Genomic DNA, 21755 nt, shown 5'->3' on the forward strand with positions numbered 1-21755 from the left:
TGGTTAAAATGGCAAATTTTATGATGTGTATATTTTATCACAACTAAAAAGAAAAAGAGATCAAGTCTATGGTCATTCCCCACTCTCCTTGCCTCTCCAGGCCATTTGTAGGATGGGGACAAAGACTTCAACAGCATTGAAAAAATTGTTAAGGGGAAGGTGTAAACAGGCAGAGACAAATGCATGGTGTAGGACCATCAAATTAAAAGTGACACTTCTCTATTATTAACCCACAATTTCTCAGCAAAGTAAAATCTGTGAGCTGATGCTGGAAAAAGGCCAGTTCCATAAGCTATTTAATTTTTTTCTGGATAGGGTGTAAAATAACTGTTAAAGCCATAAAAGATACCATATGGCATCAAAGAAAGGGGGAAAAGGAGCTCTTTTTTGTTGTTGTTATTCAATGAACAATTAGTTCTCTATTCTCCTAAAAAAAATTAAGGTACCATTAAGAGAAAAAATTCAGAAGTGTCAAGAAGACATATCCAGAATGGAAAGAAAGTTGAAAAGATAAATAAAATGAGCATTCCTTTAGCTATATTTGGTGGAGTCCTGCAGAGAAAAAAATTCCAGCTAGGCAGCATTGAGACATAGTTTATTAATGCAGTTTCCCCCACAGCAGGACACAGAAAGAGAAATTGGTAAAAACAGTCACATTAAAAAATTATGACTCCTACATCTGATCTTTATGAATACACAGAAAAGAAACTGTCCTCTTGAGTTGTCCTTGGGCCATGCTGAGGCTGAGATGCAAAGAATTTTTTTTTTCCTTCCAAAGCTTCATAACAACACTGTTTGCTCATACATGGTAGGAACAGACTGAAAGTTATATCTCATCCACATTAAGCGGATTTTAGAAGTGTTTATAAAAAGACCCTAGGTAAGATTTTGAGCAGTTCTTCCAATTATGTTTTGAAATGTACTTCAGTCTTTTGTTTTTAAAGAGCATACGAAAAATTATAGTAGGTGGTGAACTGGTTATAAATGGAATTTCCCTAGAATCTTAGAGCTGGAAAGGAGCTTACCGATCACCTAACCCAGTGTTTTGCATAGTGTGGACTATACTGCACTGATGAGCTATTAAATCGCTTTAGAGGATCACAGCTAGCATCGGGAAGTAGAGGAAGAGGAGGAATAGAATAAAATTGAATTGAATGTAAAAATGTGTTGTACAGACTGTTTTGTGAAACTTTTGTTTCAGTCGTGAGAGAGAGAGAGAGAGACAGTGTGTGTGTGTGAGTGTGTGTGCGCGTGCGTGTGTGCATGCTGGGTCACAGGGTAAAGTGTGTGTCTTATGAGTTCCGGTGAAAAAAACTGTAAAGTTACCAATCTAACCAAACACCCACTGTTCCAGGTAAGACCTGGAGCCAGAGGAAATGACTTTCCCAAGTCACATGACTCAGAAGGAGCCCGAGTCTCTCAACTCCCAATATTCTTTCCATTTGGCTCTAATGATCAAAGCATGCTTGGAGGTGGGTGTCAACTCTTGCCCTGTGGTTTCCATGCCACCTTGGCAGCTGACATGCTCTTCCTTTCTGGAGCAATTCCTGTGCTTCTGGATCAAGCGGACTCCCTGCTGTTTCTTTAATACTCCTGCCAACCTTACACCACACGGGGTCAGTGGTTCTGTGGGAGGGGGTAGGTGTGTGGAGGGACACATGATCAGCGCCCAGGCTTGGATGATCCATGGAAATTGGTAGCTCGGAAGGTGCACAATTCCACAGCTTACTGCTCCCTGGAGCTGATGGGCCACGTGAGAAATAGAATCACAGCCTCCCTGTGAAAAAGAGGGTGTTGCATGCGCCAACACACACAGAGGGCATCTCGGAAAGCAGACAACCAGCTGACAACTGTGGGCTTTAGGTAATTCCTGCCAGACGCATGCACTCTGGCTGGTCTTCCTGAGCCAAACTAGAAGCATGTAAAAAGTGTTCTATGACTGAGGAGATACAGCAGGATTATAAAAGAGGAGCCTGCCTGGGACTCAAAATGCCTCTGGTTTTGACTTAGAGACAAAAATGATCTACCCCACAAATAAGCAAACACATATTGCATTTACTCTGTGCCAGGCACTGGTCTGAGAATATCACAAATATTTACTCATTTAATCCAAATAATCAACCTCCAGGCCTCAAGAGGACTCTCCTAGCTGCAGCAGTAGGCAGAAGGTGGACAAGTGTTGAGAGGTGTTAAAATAATTTGTTTTTCTTCCTGATTCGAAGACAGGAGGCTGAGAATTCTTAATAGAGCTTAGAACTATGTCACTGACAAAGTGAATTAATCAACAGTCAAATCCAGGGAATAAAGGTCAACTGCCTACTTTCTCTTGGCAGAAGGAATTGGGAGGAGAATTGTTCTTGCAAAGATTCATCACTTTTTGATGCTTTCCAGAAGTGGTGATGGATCTGCAATGAGCCATCTACTTTTTAAAAAAATCACCCTCATATATTCTGCTTGGGTCCTGAAATTACCCACTCAAGCCCATAGAGAGATGAAATCTGTGCCCTTGGCCATATGATCCAGTGCTTTGCATAGGATCATATGCTAGAAGAGGGTTCCCAATCATTTCAATTAGTTTATTACTAATTTCAAAAGCTGGACCTGACCTTGGAAACTTGTAGATTTGGCCTTGATGATGAAAATCAGTAGAAATTTACTTAAGTGTAAGAAAGGCAAGAGGTTTTTTTTGTTTGCTTTAAAGAGGAAAGGAGATTTTTTTAAAGTACCTATATGTGTCCTTATGTTGTATATGTTAACATTTAAATCCCACAATACTCTGATTGAATCTCCATTTCATAGACGAGGGAACTAAGTTAAATGACTTGGTGAAAGTAACTAGGTGAGGGACAGAATTCAGAATACAGTCTGCCTGCAGAACCCATTATGCTTTTACATCATGCTGCAGCCTGAAAGTGCTTTTGTTTTTTTTCTCCTTCATCTGAAAAATGATTTGGTCCTAGCTGCATCCACTGACCATGGCAAAACGTTAATTGATCTTTCCGTGCCACAGCCTACCGATTATCCACAAGGAATACCAACGGTTAAAACCTCTTCTCTGTAGTTAAGTCTTGGTTCCCTTAACAACTCCACCATGTAATTAAACTTATTTCTCTAACAGGCAGATATGGCTTACTAAAGAATCTGAGAAGAGCCATTTAAATTATGCTTTGTTTCTTGCTCTGGGTTAACCATGGTCAAGTCTGGGCTTGAAACTGAAGTTTAGGAGGAATGTGGAGAATGCTGCCGGCCCAGGATTTACCAGTACTGAAGTTCTATGGGAGTCAGGATGTATTTCCTGTGCATCTGTGAAACGTCTCACTTAGCTCTGCCCTGGTTTTCCTCCATGAGTATGTTGGGTAAACATGCAGATTGCTGAATGTTTATCCTTTTCTTGGAGCAGCCTCTGTTGATTTGGGCAGCAAATCTCATATAGATAATAATCATCAGAAATGGAAAATGTATCTTTTTTGAAAGATGTCACTATCAGAGGTTTCACGTTAACAACGGTTTGAAAAAGATATACTTGCCATTATCACTGCCTTCTGTGGCTGTATTATGAAAATATTTGGCTTACACCACAAAGTTTATGGACTCTTTTTTGAGTTGGCTTAGCAGAGGCACTGAAACATAAGGATGGCATTCAATAGTTAAATTACACGCTGTGTTGTAATGCATAATGAGAAGGGAAACCCACAGAGATTTAACACCATCACAGAGTCTATAAAACCCTAGGTTTACAAATGCAAGTCAAATAAAAAAATCTATTAAAGTAGCCAGAAGTTGCTTTGAGTTAAAGATCATTAAATAAAAAGATAACAGGCAAGATCATATCAAATAAAATGCCAAGATAAAACACCAATGAGTCATAAAAAAAAAAAAAAAGACACAAACTGACTCCGTCTCCTCTCCCCTAATGGGTCAAAAAGAAGCTTAAGAAAATACAAAAATATTTCCTAAGTTTGAAGTCCCCAAGAAGTAAGGGTGCAAATACCATATACAAAGGACTATGCACTTTCCTGGTCTCACAATGGCTACTCTGAGGGGACCACACAATTGGTACCTGGGAGGGTGAGGAACAGTACAATCTCTTAAGAGAGCTGGATGGGTCCAGATGTTGGAGATTATGACCTTCTGGATGCAATGGAATTTATGCTGGGAGATTAAAGAGAAGAATTAATTTATGACTTTCTCTACCTGTTTGCAGTATGTGCTCTGCTTATTATCTGTACACATGGTGATACATGGCAATTACAATGCTGAAAATCAGGTGCAGCATGTGACCACAGTAGTTAAGTTAAAAGCGGGGAGGGGCATTTGTCACATTTTAGTCTGCACATCTGTTTCTATCATATCTGCCAAATGATTAATATAGGACTATATTACAGTGAAATCCTTTTATATCAAAATTTTATTTGCCAGGAAATAGCATACTTTCCTTCCATGTCTCTCTCCACTATCCCCCACATTCCAGGCTGAACTCTGAAATTTCCAGCACTAGGGTTCATCTGAGTGAGCAGGACAGGGAATCTGCTCTTGTCTTTGTTCAATTCTCTAAGTTTCATGGTCACAACTGGAATATACACGTGTCCTTTGTTTTAAAAGCATATCCACAACAGATAAACCCTTGAGCTTATTCTAAAACCAGGTAGGGCATCAGATACCTCGAAGAGTTAAAACCACAGTAATTAAATTCTAAATTTTAAACTCCCTTTTATTGAAATATAAGTTTGTTTAGTATATTTACACCACACTTTGTGCACATATATACATAGAAGGCAAATTCTGTCAAATAAAAAAGTTTTTCTTAATAAAAAATTAAAATAAAAACAAATTAAAGTGCATGAAACTGATTTTTTCTTTTTTCCTTCTGGTGACCATCATCATTGTCAAAATTCTGGACGGTTGGGGAGAGGGAGGAAGAAGAAATTCATTATTTGACTCAGTGCATACAGCCCGTCCTGCATTTGTAGCCTTCAGGCCAAAATGACAAGCTGTAAGGAACAATTCAGACAAATTGCCAGGGTCTGCACGACATCCCCCATTCTGTAGGTCCTGCTCCCTTTGTCCTACCGGGAGCGGTTCCCCAGCTCTTAACAGTGATCTCACCATCACGGAGCCGGAACAAAGGGAGAACACAGGAAGGGGGCTCCACCAGCCAATGTCATAGTCCTGCTCCGGGGCCACCAGCGCTGCGTTTGGTAGGAAATTGCAGAATTAGCTCAACGGCTCACACAGAAGTTTTCCTTTTTCGGAGAGGGAACGAGGGGGCCAAGGAATGGGATGTATCTCCCACAGAGACGGCCACCCGGAGGCCAAACTCCGGAAGCAGCAGTTTCTTTGGATGCAAACTCGGTGCTGGCACAGAAAAGAATCCTTTTATAGGCTGGGTGGACGGAATGTTACACTTCCCGCCTCGGTGAGTTCGTCCTCCCAGAACTTTGAAAGGACACAGCTTGGGACTGAGAGAAAGGGGCAGGTGGGTTAAGCTGAAGTTTCCAGCCGCCTTCGCGCTCGGGTCTCTGGCTGGGCGTTGGCCGGCTGGTCCCAGGCGGTGGCAGGGGCGACGGCCCTTCCCCCATTCTCCCTGCCCCAGCCAGGGGGCTCTCGCTCTCTCTTCCTCCGGGGGATGCTAAGTCCCGGGTCGGCGGCCGTACTTAGCCTTACAGTGCAAAATGTGCTTGGCGAGGAAGTCGAGGCGGCGCTGCAGCAGCTGAGCGTGGGGCTCGGCGAGCGCGGCCAGCTCGGGGAAGCGAGGCTCGTAGTGCTGGTAGAGGCGCAGCAACCGGGCGGCCGCGTCCTGGCCGCGGTGCAGCTCCAGCACGCGCCGCGCTGTCCGCTCGCGGAACACGCACACGGACTGCAGCAGCGGCTCGTTATACTTGTCCCACATGCCCGCCACCCGGTAGCCGTGCACCAAGCCCGCCTCATTGTCCAGAAAGACCAGCGCCCCGCCGGGGCCGCGGTGCAGGTTGCTCGTGGCGCGCTGCATGACCCGCGGGTCCCACTGCAGGCTGAAGAGGTTGCTGACTAGCCGGTCAAAGTTGGCCGTCAGGTAGTCGAAGAGGATCAAGTCGGTCCATTGCACCAGGTCCACCAGCTCCGCCCGGCTGCGGTTAGCCAGCTCGCCCCCGGCGGCGCGCAGGGGCCGCAGCCGGCCGTCCTCGGAGCGCCAGGGCGCGGGCACCACCACGTCCGTGAGGTTGGGCAGCCAGCGAGTCAGGCTCACCACGCTGCCCTCGGTCCAGTGCGCGGCACGAAGCTCCTCCTGCACCTGAGCCCACTGCGCGCCCCGAGCCTCCACCCGGGCCAGTGCCAGCGGCGGCACGTGGCGCTGGAGGCCCAGCAGGCGCGCCAGGTAGTAGGACAGGGCCTCGCCCTGTATCTGCTCGGGGTTGATGCCGTAGCGCACGCAGGCGCGGGTGCCGTCGGCGAAGCGGGCCAGCCGGTTGGAGCTGCGCCCGCAGCCCCCGCGCTCCAGAGCCACCACCCGGGCGCCGCGCGCCGCCTCCAGCCACGCCGCCGCCTGGGCCTCCGAGAAGCCCCGGGGCACCTGCTCCTCCAGGCCGCGACTCCAGAAGACGCCCGCGTGCACCGCGGCTCGCTCCTCCGGCCGGGACCGTCCGGTGGGCGCGTGCCGCCCGCGCTCACCCGGGGGCTGCCCGGGCGGGCCGTCCACGCCCGCCGCCAAGGTGAGCAGCGCCCGGAAAGTTTTCAGGGAGCCGCCGTGGGCGTCGCGCGCCAGGGGCGGGGGCAGAGGAAAGCGGGGCGCGGGCTCCCGGCCGCCGGGCCGCGCCGGGCGCCGCGGGCGTCGCTCTCCGGGCGGCTCGGTCCGCGGCGGCAGGAGCCCGCCCCACAGCGCCAGCAGCGAGCCCAGCGCCAGCAGCCAGAGCCCCGCGGTGGCGGCGGCGCCCCGCATCCTCCTGCCCATGCTCTCCCGGCCGCGCCGCGGCGGCCGCCGCTTCAAGCCGAGCTCCGGCGCCCGGGTCCCGGCGGCGAGGCGGGCCCGGCAGCTCGCTGGCTCGGGGGCTCCGGGCGCCTCGGCTCCATCGCGGTCGCGGGGCGCTGCGGGGCGCTGCCCGGCGCTCCGCCCGGCGCTGAGAGCTCGCCTTGCTGCCGCTTCCCAGCCGCTTTTGTATTTCGCTGTGAGACCCTCCGGCGGGCGCGATTCACAGGCGCCCGGACCACGTGGGAGCGAGGGGGGCTCCCCCTCCCCCTCCTCCGCCGCTGCTCCCCGCCCCCTTCCCCTCCTCTTCCCCTTAAAGCGGCGATGGCTCCTTGCGAGCGGGAGCAGCGGCCCCACACTCGGCCGCGGACTTCGGGGCCGGGAGCTGGAAGCCCGGCCGGCGGCGCCCGCGCGGGGGCGTCGGAGAGGGCGGCGCGGAGCCCGAGTCCCGCGGGGTGGGGGCGACGCGCCGCCGGTTGTCGCGGGGGTTGGAGGGGTCCGGCTGGTCCCGGAGGCCCTTTGCCTGGGCAGCACCTGGCCTCCCGCAAAGTTCAGACTGACCCCACCACGCTCCCGGCGCCGCCCGGCGTGGACTGGGAAGGTCCCTTGGCCGCCTTCGTTTCCGACGGTGTGATTCAGCCTGCCTCATGTAAATCCCTGGGGAGCTCTCGGAGCCACAGAGGATGTGACTCCAGCCCGGTTAGAAGAACCATCTGTAGCAAACAACTTGGAATCGACACTCCCTTTCCCGAGCGCGCTCACTACACTGGTCACCGAGGGCTGTTCGTGTGGAGGTTGGTCGCTCCGCCTTTTCCTGGGGACTCACTGGGAATTCACCCTCACTCTGCAGGAACACCTGGCAGGTTCCAATCAGCCAAGCATCTGTCCTCGGTTCTGGTCGCAGAGCAGTGACATCCACAGGTGCGGTCCCCGTGCTCACGCAGCTCACATTCTAGGGAGATGTACGGGTTACCAGGAGAGCCTTACAACCCAGGATCCGACCTCGTGCGGGAGAAGGGGCCTTAGAGACCGTTTCTCTAAAGAAATGTTACTGTTTTTCCCGTGGGGAAACTGAGGCACAGAGATGGGATGGGGCTTGCTCAAGATGCCAGAGGTAGCAAGTAGAGAAACTAAAATTCAAACTGGAGTCTCCGGGCAGCACGCCACTTGATTTTCCCTCCATCAAGAAAGTTCACTACTTTTATCAAGTTGTCAGCATTCTCATTTTTTAAAAAACTCACTGTCATTTATGCCCCAAATGTGATTTACAATTCAACAGCAACAACAGCAACAACAACTCACATTGCATTTCACTTACTGGTTTAATGGTTTAAGGGAAGAAGTGGTTGGGGGAGGGGTGGAGAAGCAAAATAATAATAATAATAATAATAATAATAATAAACAAAACAGCAAACCACATTGTCTTCCAGCCACTTTGGGGTTCAATCCACAGGAAAGCTCTTGGATAAGAATTGGCTCTCCCTCTTACCTCTCTTCGTGAGACCCTGTCCCAGGTCTAAACCAAGATTCCCAGGTAAGACAAGATGGAGGGTGGGGGTTGAACCCACGTCTGAAAGCAGGAGTTTGAAATCTGTTTCCTTTCAGTGTTTCTTTTGTCTTTATACCCCTCATCAGATGCCTGTGGGGGTTTTAAAGTGCATCAGCTCATCACCTGGCACTGATTATATTCTATTCTCCAAAGAATGAGTGTTCTAGAGTTATAGGGCAGACACCCTAAGGTTTGTGACTAAGCAGAGGCATCTGGGGACTTTCAGAGCTGACCCAGTATACCCTCAAGTGTTTCCATATTGGCTGAAGTGTGGGGTCCTTGTTGAATCTCTTCTGCACCCCATGGTGGCTACATCATGCCTTTTCATAGGTCTTATCTGATGATGACATTACCATTACTATGCTATCTTAATTCATTAAAAGGTACCATCTTCCTGCTCTGTGCAAGCTCCTTACCCCATCTTTCCCTAGAAGGCAGGGACTATGTCTTAATAACTTTCTATTTGTCTTACCACCTAACGTAGTATATTGCACTAAAAAGGTGCTCAATAAATTGGATTTTATTTTTTGTCTTTTGGTTTAACTTCTGGGAATTTATTTATTTATTTATTTGGGGGGAATGCATTGCTTTCAGCTTGGGTAAACTATAAGCAAGATCTCCACCTTGTGGGCATAAGTAGAACATCATCTAACTAGAAAGAAGAATGCATTTTCAACAGGTTGTTAGTTAATTGTTTAAGTTAAAGTCTAAGAATATCGCTTGGCTAACATGGCCCACACCATGTCCTGGGGGCTATGGGGAAATCCAAAGTAGTTTGAATCTCTGTCTTTGTAGCTGTTTAAAAAAAATCTATCAATAACTATAAGGTAGTTCACTGTAAACTCTAGGAGGAGTCTGTCTTGTCTGTTGTTTTATGGCTGCCTGGCACTTAGTGGGTGTTCAGTAACAATTTGCTGAATAAGTCAATGGAATGTTAATGAGATAAAGCTCTGCAAGTAGCGTGTATCAAGTCATTTAAAAAAAAAAAGCTGCTTACCAGTAAAAGGTACAAAATAAGAGCTTTCATTCACAAAAGGAAAAAAAAAATGGTGAAGAATCCACATAAGGTAAGAAGAGGAAGCACATGATTTTCAACCTGGGAGGGCTGACTTCAACCCAGATACCCCAAATCCCAGAATCTTCTCATCACATTACTGGTATTGAGGAAGAAACTAAGCCTTAAAGCAGTCAGCTAAGATCTTACACCTTGGAAGATGGATTGACTCTATCATAGCCCTTAGCTTGTAGCCACAGGAATGAATGCACTGGGTACCAGAACAGGAGGCACGAAGGAAACTTGAACAAATGCCCTGACACGCAGAATTACAGAAAACCGTAGGAATAAAAGAGAAACAAAAAACAAACCAAAGTAGAATGCAGTTTAAATGCATAATATAAATGATTTTTTAGGCTCCTAAAACATCACTCCTGTTTACCTGTGAGATGAAGACACTCCCATTCTCCTTTACTTCCTGGCCTGAGGACCAGCACCCCGCGCCCCCCCCCCCCGCCCCCAGCCGTCCCCCTGGGGCTCCTTGGAAGGGCACAGAGCACAGTTCTTCACATTGTGTGACCTCATGCCAGCCCTTCTGGCAGTTGCTTGGGGATAAGGGGAGGTGCTGTTCATCTGTCCCTACATAGGAACCTATTTTCACCTGGAGAACTTTCTTAACAGCCCTCAGAGCTTCTCCCTGAGTCTCAGCTTCCAGTTGCTTCACTCTTCCACAGTCCTGTTTGAAAAATGACCTGGTTCATAGAACAGTGCCTTCTGGGGAAGAGAGAGGAGGTGAAGGAGAGGGCTGGGCGTAGGGCAGGGGGCTGGGAGTTGGGAGGTTTTCTAAGTCCAGCATTTCCTTTCCTTTCTGGCTGGTTATTTCCCTGCTGTGAGTTTCAGTTTCCACATCTGAGAAATGAGGGTGATAAACCCTGCCTCCCTCACAGGATTGTTGGGAAGGTCATGTGAGATGTTAATAATAACCAGGACAACATGAGCAGCAAATGCTTACTGAGTGCTTATTATGGACTTGGCACCAGGCTGAGCCCTGCCCATGTGTTCTCCTTTCACACTCCCGACAAGTAGTCTTGTCCCCACTTTACAGATGGCAAAACCACAGCTTAGCCCATAACTGGCCTGAAGTTACACAGCAAGTAAATGGCAGGGCTAAGATTCCAGAATGATGGAGGCCAAACTCTTTGGAAATTGTAAACTACTAGGAAAATGTCAGATATAAAAATTATTGAGTTAAATCAAAGTAGACTCAACTCAGATTAAATTTTGCTTTGAAATGTTCTCTGGGGTTGCTGTCAAGTGAAATGGTTGAGTGTGAACCTTCAAGCCAGATTGTCCAGATTTAAAACTTACCAAGTGTGTGACTTTGAGTAAGTTACTTGACCTCTCTGTGCCTCAGTGTCCTCATCTATAAAACACAGTAGTAATAGTGTTATTGGTATTATTGATACTAATTATGATAATATAATATCTGATGATTAATAGTAATAGTGAAAAACCTTACAGGTTATTGTGATGATTAAATTAGTCCCTGTATTTAAAATTCCTGAAAGCTACCCAAGAGTCCACTATTTTTATAGTTTTTTTTCAAAAAATTGAATTATAGTTGATTTACAATGCGTTAGTTTCAACTGTACAACAAAGTGATTCAATTATACATATATATATCTTCTTTTTCAGATTCTTTCCCATTGTAGGCTATATTGGATATAGTTCCCAGTGCTATTCAGTAGGTCCTGGTTGTTTATCTATTGTATATATAGTAATGTGTATCTGTTAATCCCAAACTCCTAGTTTTTATCATTACCTTTCCTTCCTGTCTCTCTGTTTCGTTGTGCAGATAGGGGTCTCCTTCTTTTCCCATTGCTGTCCTCCACCAGGCCTCACTTGGGTCTTGAGAGACATAATACAGTGGCGAGCCTGCCCAATGCACCCTCTTTATGCCCCAGACGAGCATCTTCCCTGAAAATTTTGCTCTCTTCCTTCTCTACGGAGTCGGTTCAGCTGGACCCTAGCGAGGTTCCCAGTGCAACTTTTGTTGAAAGCCCAGAACCTCCAGCCAGCTTTAAGCAGCTGGCTTCCTCTCACTACTGTGCCTCATTCAAGGCCTTTTCTGGGTCTTCTGAGTTACAGGCTCCTCTCTAAGATAGAGGCCCCCAAATGCACCCTTCTAGATGCTTCCACAAAACAGAAGAGAGGGAAAGACCATGTCAGAGAGAGGAGTACAGTATTCCTTGAAACTAGGTATGACTCCTGCTTTAGCTGTTATTAGCTGTGTGACTTCAGGTAGCTTTCGAGTCCTCTGGGCCACAGTTTCATTATTTGTATTACCTTCTCCTCTACTCTGTCTCCCCCTAGGGAACATTATTTTTCTGCTTGGGGATCTTTTTCCTTTTCTTGGTATCTGTTTATTTGACCATGATCTGAATCTCCCAAGAACTGCGTAACTGTCTCATCTTTACATACCTGGCTGTCAGGGGCAGGTATTACATACACCTGGCTCTAGGTAGATCCTGCTGGATAGCTAGAAGGAGGTCTGGAAACATATTGTCTTTGCAATTAACCCGTCTGCCTGAGTGAGTCCCAGTTTTAAGAACACGCTGTGTTTCTGGAAAGAAAGTCAAGGTTGGCACGAACCTTTAATTTTTGGTGAGACTAATAGTTATATGATTCTCTTTATTCCATGTACCTCTCTTTTTGACCTGCTTTTGGAAAAAGCTTCCATAGCCACTGGTGTTGGAGACCGGAATCTAAAGTTTGGAGCACTGGTGAATTAATTTAGTAAATTTTAGGGCAGTTGCTGACGCATATCTTAGTCATATGTCATCATACCCTAGTTGCAGGGTATGATGGTAAAAATTCTGGACTTGGCACTTGGGAACATGAATTTCTTTCTCTACTATAACTTAGTCCAATTGACGTTTATTGTTCATGTGCCAAAGGCTAAAGAATTGGGCGAGAGTGTTGGCATCAGATGTTCTCTCATCCTTAACATGTGCATCAGGAAGCATTGGTTGTCTTTTCTTCACCCTTCTTCCCTTCCTTCTTCTTGGCAGGTCTCCAGCCTTCTCCCTGTGCCTGGTGCTGGAGGGGAGGCTGAATCCTGATGGGGCTAAATCAGTCACAGTGCCTTCAGTCCCCTTGCTAGTGTTGGGTTTAGGCATAGGATATGACACCATTCTGCCTGGTGACACTTGAAGGGAAGTCCACAGGGAGGTTTCTGGATGTCTGTGCTGTTACAGAAAGACATAGAGAAGATAGGGCACTTTTCTCCATGGCTCAGGTCTAGATGTGAGGTCTGGGGTTGGGGCCGTCATCAAGGGGAGCTAAGTGGACACACTGAGGGTGGCAGAGCCGAAGGAGGGAAGAAACCTGGTCCTTGGTGATGTCACCAAGCTCCTGGATTAATCCACTCTAGAGCGGCCCTTCCTCTGGGGTTCCTTGGTGGTTTAACCCACGCTGAATTGGGGTTTTGTTCTTTGCAGCCAGAAGATTCCTAAATGATATACCTCTCACATGGGAGCTTGCAAATCAGAAAGAGGGTAAACATATAAAGAGAACTCTTCCATCCCATCTGTGCTGCTGGGACGGCAGTGTGGTGTCGTGTTTTGGTACATGTGCTGGGCAGCCAGGCTGTCTTGTACTTACTAGCTGTGCTGTCTTGGGAAAGTCACTTAACCTGTTAACTCATCCAATAAATGGATGCTGATAACTGCACCTGCCTCGTAATATTATTGTGTGGGTGAAGTACACATTAAGCACTTAGTAAGTGCTCAGTAAATATTATTGATTGCTCTAGCTGTTATGGAAATAGAAACCACACAAGAGCCCAGTGGAGGGAGGAACTAATTCTACTAGGGAAGGTCAGGAAGGCTTCACCAGGGAGGCAGATGTGAAGCTGGGTCTTGAAGGGTAACTGGGGGTTTGCATGTGTGGGTTTGGGGGGGGAAGGACATTGGGACATGCAGAGGGAGCAGCACGTGAGCTTATTCCTACATCATCTTTCAGGAGCTCATTTCCTCATCCTTAAAAGCACTTGAGTGTTTTGGATTAGCTTAATCCTCTTTTGATAAAAGAAACAAATCTCAGGCCCTTCCCTAGACTGAGGAGCTCCAGATGGGAGACTCTTCACGGCCCTTTTATCACTCACCTATCATTTTTCGACCCACCCTGGAGAAATTCACTCGACAAACATTTGCCACTGAAGGAGGTGTCTCTCGCTGGCTTTGTTGATTTCTTTGTTCATTGCAGCCCAGGGTCTTATCTGCTGCGCAGTTAGCAATGCTGCATTTCCTCAGCTTCCCCAGGCCCCGTGCATCTCATTAGTCAGATAGTTGCTGAAGCTTAATTAAGCTTGTAAAGCTTTCTGATTTCCTTAGATGAAAGGTGGCCCATAAGTACCAGGTTTTATTTTGGTGGCTCCTGCCAAGGGTTATTATAAATAGGACTTAGTGCCATGTGGCTGAGCTCTTACGGTGATAATGTGTCAAGACCCATCGAGGCTGCCGAGAGCAGAGATATTATCATAATGGTTCCATCATAGGCAGTGGGTGTTAATGGAAGTGGCTGTGAAAAAAAAAAGTACTGCAGGCAGCGAAGCTGGACTAGAGGTGGCTGCAAGTGAAATATCGGATCTCCATCATAATCATTAGCTATATTATATTAGCCTCGGAGCCATTCTTCTAGACCAGGCTCAGACTCAAATAAAAAATGATGCTTTAACTCCAAATGAAAATATGTTCCTTTGCTGCTTTTTAAAAATCCATTTACATTAAAATGATGGCCAGCAGGTAAGGAATTTATAACTGGGGGCTCACTGCCGTGTGGACGGGCGTCGTTAGAATAGCGAGCAGCCTAAATGGGACACTGAGGGGCTTCCAGGCCCAGGAAGAGTCATCGCTGTTGGACTGAAGAGGGGCTGGAGGAATACGTAGAAACAAGGGGTGACTAAGGGACACTCACTGGTGGGGAATAGTGAATGGAGAGGTGGCTCTGTATGTCAACAGGGAGGTGGGTAAAAAACCAGGTAGAAGTTCTTCAGTAACGCAGCCCTTGTTAACAATGTGCTAGCTTCCTGGACTCTGGGTTTCATTGCCTAGAACCAGTTTTCGGCATCCCACACAGCCGACCGTCAGTAACATCTGATGGTGATGATGGCGAAGATGAGGACAATGGTGTAACCTCGTTGTTAGTTGAGCTTTCCCTGCTCTTTTGAGATCTAGGTAATCCAAATTCCTAGTCCATGGCCTGGGAGGGTCCAGAAGCTTTCCCTCCATTTCTGAGAGTCCCCGGGCCTTGGTTCCTCAGGCTTGTCTCTCTGTGTCCACCTCCTGCTTCCATGCTTGTTGCTTTGACTTCAGCACACAGTAGCATGGGTGTGAAGTTCAATGCCTTATCCACTGCCCCCTGCCCCCGCCCCGGAATCCACTTGGGCCGAAGATATGAGTTTAGTAACTTTGCTGAAGATCTGGGGTGGAGGGGCTCTCAGGGTGGGAGAGGGAGTCACATCAGTGTGCAAGGCCTTCGTCCATCTAGCTCTGCTTTCCCTCCTTTCCCTCTCGCTCCCCACTTTGTGGAGAAAAAGGCAAAATTTCCCTCTTCCTTCATGTATCACAGGGCTGCTCCCATTCAGGCCTCTGCAGGATCTCAGCTTCTTCCTCAGGTCCACAGACTGGCAAGTTTTCTCTTGCGATCAAGTTGGGAAAGGAATTCTCGTGGACACCACTGAATGATTCCGGGGTACTTTCTAAATGCAACGAATGCAGTAGAGCTTTTCATGCAATCTATAAGAACTCCTCCCATCCCCCCACCCCCTGGAGGTGTAGTCCTCCATTTCATTGATGGGAAAACCTGAGCGTCATGAGAAGTAAGACTTCTCATTGATTAGTGATGACCTAGAGGGGTGGGATAGGGAGGGGGGGAGGGAGGCTCAAGAGGGAGGGGATATGGGGACATATATATAAGTACAGCTGATTCACTTTGTTGTACAGTGGAAACTGGCACAACAGTGTAAAGCAATTATACTCCAATAAAGATGTGAAAAAAAAATAAAGTTCGTAAGATTTGTAGTCAAAAAAAAAAAGAAAAGACTTCTCATTGGCCCGGGAGACTTCTGCTAAGTAACAGAAGAAGAATTCCAACTCTGGTCTGCCAAAAGACAGACGTTATGGTAGCTACAGTGCCATGTGACCTCCTGGGGCTGGGAAACACCCTGGCCAGTTAACCAAGGGGCCTCTTACAAGGGACTCATCTCTTCCTTTGTACTGGCACACTGTCTTACACCAGGCCTGTTGGAAACAGGTACTTACATCTCTTCTCATCTCTGCTGTGTAACTGAGCCCAGCACATCTCCTGGGAGACCTGTTGTAGCACGGAAAGCTCCCTGTGGTTAGTATTTTATGGGGGGGATGAGAGGGATTGGAAAAGAAGTGGGCTGGGCTGGCTGACCTGATAGTCCTGAGGACAGCACTCTCTCTGTCTCAGGACCAGAATAGTTTGAGTTAACATCGCCAGTTCAAGAAGGCCCATCGCCTGCTATGATATCTCATCTTGTTTCAGCCCTCCTGAGAACCGACTCTGAGGTTGCTACAGGGAATCAAGGAATTAGCTCTGTGGGCCTGGATATGTTTGTTATGCACCCAGCACTGAAACTCGCTCCCTGGTTCCTTTTCATTTCACCCGAAGAAAAAAGAAAGAAAAAAACTTCAGAGGCCATTTCTTGCCTGCTTGAGTTTAAAGAATGGCTGCATTTTAGGGACAATGTGGGCCTGAGGAATAGCAGGAGAAGGGCTGAGGAATAATGACCGTGATATATTTCTATAGCTCCTTGCAGTTTTGCTGAGTTCTTTCCCATGCCAGTCTGGCTGGATTTTTATGACACTCTGCTAGGGAGGGGTAGTGGGGCAGGTGTTAGGGACTGTTCCTATTTTATGAAGGAGAAAACTGAACTTCAGAGAGTTGTGTGATGAGCCCAAGATGCACAGCTAGTTCCTGGCAGACCTGGAACTTGAACACACTTTCCCTGACTTCCACATCAGAGCAATTCCATGGCATTCATACCCTGCTTGCTGAGTTTAGTCCACATCTGGTTTTCCACATGGTTACATGTCCATGTTGAATATGTGTTACAATAACCACTAAAACTCCAGTCAGAATGGCAGAAAAAGGAACCCAGGGACAATTCCCTCAAAGTTGGAATATTTAAAAGCCCCTCTCCCCTTTAATGGTGCTTTCAACCTCTCTTATTAGCTGCTATGACAGAAAGGATGAGGAAATGAAAACCCGGAGGATTGGGAAAAAAAGAGATTATTTTGAAATCATTTCCTTTGCTTGCCTGGTTCTGTTAACAAACAGAGGATTTAATCAATGTGAGTCAGAGAGAGAAAAAGGGGGGTAATCAGTGATCATTGGATTATTCGGGTGTGGGGGTGGGAAATGATCATAAAACAACTCTGAGATGGCAAAGAGGAAATGGTGAGAATCAAAGTTTTCTCTTGCTTTTCTGCTCCTATGCACGATATCCATGCTCACACAGGGCAAAACCAAGCCAAGAGACCAAAGTAGGGTGCTTGACCTTGTTGCCTTTCCCCATTGAGAGGGTCCTGCAGTGGGGGATGATGACAGATCTGCATGGCTGTTGAGGCTCAGGGAGGGTAGCTAGACTACACAGAAGTCTTCCCGCCTTGATTTTCTCTTTTGTAAAATGGAATATTAATGCGTGCCTCACGGGAGTATTGTGATAATTAAATGAGAGTATGGGATTAAATAAACATAGCAGGTGAAAAGTTCTGATACAGTTTCTGGCATATAGGAGGCACTGAATAAGTATTAAAAACCACACACTCAGCTGCATAGAAACATGTCTGGGAGGACATACTGATTGATAGCATTACTCCTTAAGTAAAGGTCTGTGAGTGGGAGGCACTTTTACTTTTTATCGGATACATTTTTACTTTATTCTTCCTAGAGCATTTGGGGAAAGTATGCTATATAGGTATTAATGGGTGTGTGTGGAGGCTCAAGTTAAAAGTTCAGATTATATACAGAGTAACAAAGAATTCACGTGATACTTTGGTGCCCCTATCTTTGTGTGATTGTAAAATTTGTACTCACTATATTTGAATCAGTTGAGGTGACTTTGGTGGCAAGTGACAGAAATGGACTGGCTAAGTCAAGAAGCAAAAATAAGGCTTGATAGAAGGATGCTGGAGTAGTTCCTGGCATCAGGGGAGGACCTGAAAATTGGGCATTGGAAAGCATCAGAACTCAGCGGCACCAGGTAGGTAAGCAGGCGATCTTCTCTCAGAGTTGCAGGTATACGATGTCTCAGCTCCAGTCACCTCCCATTTGAGCATTTGCATTCCACGGAGAGGAAATCTGACTGGTCCACTTGGGGACAGCCATTGGCTGTCCACCATTGGCTCACCCGGCCTTTGTCAGGTGACAGGGCAGGTAGTATATAAGGGAGCGGTTCTGTGCCAGAACATCGTTCTGTAGTTACCTCCCTCAATAGTCTGTGCTGTTTAATTTTTGAAAAATTATAATCTTGTATTACTTTTAAAATAATATGGAGAAACCTCTAACAATTCATAAAATAAGTAGAGCTATACTGTAAGATCTCAACAGAATGTATTTTGTGCATCTTTTATAGGGAGCCAACACAAATCAAAACCAAGCAGCACCACGTGCCTAGTGATACATCACAGAGTGACACCTAGGCTTTGGATCTGCACAAATGTTGACTGTGGTGGCAAACACAGCCACACAACAAAAACAACACTTTTCTTTTTGACTTCAACTGTTAGCAGATCCAAAATTTCCATAAATAAGTCTAGTGCTGTCTAGATTAGGAAGGGAGTTTGAGACCTTTATTAGGGTAAAGAAAAGTAATAGGGCATTTCTGGTTTTTCTGTCACTAGCTGTTATTTTATAGTGTGTGGAAGGCAGGGGATACAAAGTACACAGAAGGTATGCAGAGTCTTTTCCATGCGTGAGTTGGGGCGGGGGAGGGGTGGTGCAGAGAGAAAGAGGGAGCATTTCATTGCCCTGGGGAATAATGATTTGGCCAGTCCTGTGTAAGCCAAGCTCAAATTCAGACTGCAGTTTCTATGCAGTGTTTCCCAGGAAAGAGGAGCCCTGCCATGGGCCCCAAGAGGTTGAGGAAAAAGTGAGAAGCAGGGAGTGCGGCCAGTCCCAGAGGATCTGGGGGCATGCTTTGTGTCCTCGTAGTGCCTCCTGGCAACATCGGCACCACAGAGCCCTGGCTTGGCTCTCTCCCCTCCTGGCTGCCCCATAAGCATCCTTCCCAGTGTCACTAAATCTTCTCTTTGGCCACTCTCCCTTTCCTTGTGATTTTTTTTTTCCTGAGGATATTGCTGGGGAAGATCATTGGAAACTACTTATTTGAAGGCAGAAGCCTCAATTCTAACAAATATCTATTGACTGATAATAGGTACCATTTACCGAGTCTTGCTAATAAGCCAGGCAACTCACATATCCTCACCAACCTTTTCAGGTGTGTTTTTAATAACCCCTTTTACAGACGAGGAAACCATGGTGCAGAGAGTTTGAGTATGTTGTTGCATTTGGCACAGCTCTTAGATAGTAGAGTCAGACACACACCTGGCCAGTGTGTCTCCAGGTCTCTTGGTCCTAACACCTCCTCAATGTTGGAAAGTCAGCTCAGAAGAGCCCAAGCCAGTGGCTCTGTCACCCATCACTGGCTACTCTGAGACCAGTCACAGAACTGTTGAGCAGTCTAAGTCTTAATGACAACAAATTGGAAATTATGATATAATATTACTCCCGAAGCCAGCACTGTAATAGCATTATTTTAAGCCAAGGCTTTGAGTCTGCTCTTTTAGGCATGGTTGGGAGACCAAGGCCCCATGACCAACCAGGACTGCATACCCAGCTGTGAGAGCCCTCTAAGGAGCCCTCCAAGACTCCCAGAGAAAGCTTTTCTTCTCTCTTCAGCTTCAGATGCTGGGTGTTCTAACTTCTAAACTTCCTGGAACAGGACCATTAGACTTGATAGCTTTATTGGAATTAAAAATATTGTGAATTTTCTGCTAACTGCCTCTGGCCATAACTGGAATAAAATGGCATTGCTTTAGACAATACCATGCACTAATTAAACCAGTGGAGAATGAAACAATGGAAATAAAACAGTGACAAAAATGGGAGCTGTGGGCTTCAGAATACTCCCCCAGCAGGCAGTTGAATTTAAATTTCCATTATTTTGAGTGAATGTGGCCCTGAGGAATCATGTAGGGATGGTTTTTTATGTGATTTCAGGGCATTCTGTCTCTTGTAGGGTAGTAACTTTGATAAAACTATAGCATGCTTTGTTGAAAAAAAAAAAGTATAAAATATGTGTGTAACTAGGAAAGAATCCAGGAAGACACAGCTGTTAGCAATGGGTTACCTTGGGGAAAAGAAATTTGAAGAGAAAGGATTTTCTTCTTTTTCTTTAAAAAAGTCTGTATATTCTGGTGTGTTTCAATTCTTTACACTCAGCGCATATTTTTTGAACAGACTGGAATGATCAAGGGGATGCTTTAGAGTGAATGATTCTTGCTTCGTGGCACAGATGATCAAAAGGCAGATTAGATAGGTGACCGTTAAGAAGCTGGTCCCAATGGGCCAGGAGTTAAGATGGGAAGGGGCTGGGATTGGATGGTAGCTGTAGAGATGGGAAGGAAGGGAGAGGGACTGGAGAAGCCAGAAGCCAGGGCGTGATGGTTCATTTTATATGTCGACCTGACCAGGCTAAGTCCGGATGCCCCAGATGGTTGGTGAAACGTTATTTCTGGGTGTGTCTGTGAGGCTGTTTCTGGAAGACATTAGCATTTGAGTTGGTAGGCTGAGTAAACAAGATCCCCCTCACCAGTGCAGGTGGGCAAACTTGCTTGCTTGAGCTGGGGCATCCTTCTTCTCCTGCCCTTGGTCATGGGTGCTCCTGGTTCTTGGACCTTTGGACTCAGATGAGGACTTACACCATTGGCCCCCCCCCCCGATTCTCAGGCCTTTGGAGTCAGACTGAATTATACCACTGGCTTTCCTGGTTCTCCAGTTTGCAGATGTCAGGTCATGGGACTTCTTGGCCTGCATAACTCTGTGAGCTAATTCCTATAATAATTATATATTTCTATAGTAATTTTATATATACATAAATTTTATATTTATATAAGATTTTATAATATAAATTTTATAATTTATATCCATATAATTCTGTCTCTCCTATTGGTTCTGTTTCTCTGGAGAACCCTGACTAATACATAGGGATGTTACCTGAATTGGCTTAAAGCTTACAAAATGGTACTGTTTGGATGAGGATGGAGCCTAGATATTGGTGCTTAGCTATGGAGGGACCTAAAGGGACTAGAATTCTAATTCTCAGTGGATGAGTGGATGGATGGACAGATGAACGTGTTTCCTCATAGAAGCTGCTTGCTTTCAGGTTTAGGCCAAACTTCTTTAAAAGCTTACTTAGGTCCTGAGGTTGGGTGGTAATTTCTCAGACCTCAGCTATTCATCCCCAAACCAGGGAGGGTTAAGACCTTTCTAAGATCTGGACCATTTCTGGATGCCTCATGGGGCCATTTAGGTCTTTTTTGGTCTAACTATGAGAACCTGCACCTCCCCCACAATGACTTAGACAATAAAGGGCATTGATTTAAAGCACAAGTAATTAGGAGGTCTTCCGAGCTGGTTTGCTCTGGGGGCTCACCAATGTCGTCAAACACCTGGTCCAGTCTTTTAAGCTTTCTGTTCTTCTCTTTGTGCAACATCAGCTTGGCTTCCTCTTGGTGGCAAAATGGATGCAGTAATTCTAGGCTTTACCTTCACAGTATCTAGAAGGAGATAGAGAAAGTTATTTCCCCTAGAAGTTCCTTGAAAAATCTTCCCTCAAATCTCATGGACTCAAATTGGGTCTTTACAGAGTCCCCTTGTTTAGAGAATGCCGATTGGCTGATTGGCTCAGGTCACCTGAGTCAATCACAGTTATAAGGGTGGTGGTGTCAATCCGTCTTTCCCCACCCCCGTGGCCAAGGCACAATGGGGAGGGGTGGGAGGGGTGGGAGGGGTGTTAGGAGCCATTTAGTTCTAGTTTGGGATAACGGGGCAGGAATGGCCTGTGTTTGTGGGTGTGTGGGGAGCGGTGGATGGAGTTGAAAGAGGGAAATGGCCAGAGAGGGTGGTGAGTTATCCACCCTGAGAAGCAGGACAGGGAGTGTGGATGTTTGGGTCCA

At 46.6% G+C, this 21755-nt stretch overlaps 2 protein-coding genes across 3 annotated transcripts in view; one reads left to right on the forward strand and one right to left on the reverse strand.

Annotated features, from left to right (window-relative positions):
* Positions 1–4685: 4685 nt before the first annotated feature.
* On the reverse strand, positions 4686–7706 carry FJX1 (four-jointed box kinase 1). Its single transcript, XM_057750725.1, has one exon. It carries the CDS (start codon positions 6926–6928, stop codon positions 5630–5632), a length of 1299 nt encoding a protein of 432 aa, XP_057606708.1. The 5' UTR covers positions 6929–7706; the 3' UTR covers positions 4686–5629.
* The window catches only part of PAMR1 (peptidase domain containing associated with muscle regeneration 1), a 156529-nt gene continuing 141329 nt past the window's right edge, over positions 6556–21755 (forward strand). The window contains exon 1 of one of the 2 annotated variants that reach the window (XM_057750721.1): positions 6556–6689. The gene's annotated coding sequence lies outside the window, so the exon portion shown is untranslated. The remainder of the gene's footprint in view (positions 6690–21755) is intronic. The other variant, XM_057750723.1, reaches the window with a different exon arrangement.

The sequence above is a fragment of the Hippopotamus amphibius genome, chromosome 9 (genome assembly GCF_030028045.1).
Source record: "Hippopotamus amphibius kiboko isolate mHipAmp2 chromosome 9, mHipAmp2.hap2, whole genome shotgun sequence".
Classification (NCBI taxonomy): Eukaryota; Metazoa; Chordata; class Mammalia; order Artiodactyla; family Hippopotamidae; genus Hippopotamus; species Hippopotamus amphibius.

What these genes read in the sequence shown, in the direction of transcription:
- FJX1 (XM_057750725.1), bottom strand. Translation starts at nt 6,928, where the DNA reads ATGGGCAGGAGGATGCGGGGCGCCGCCGCCACCGCGGGGCTCTGGCTG.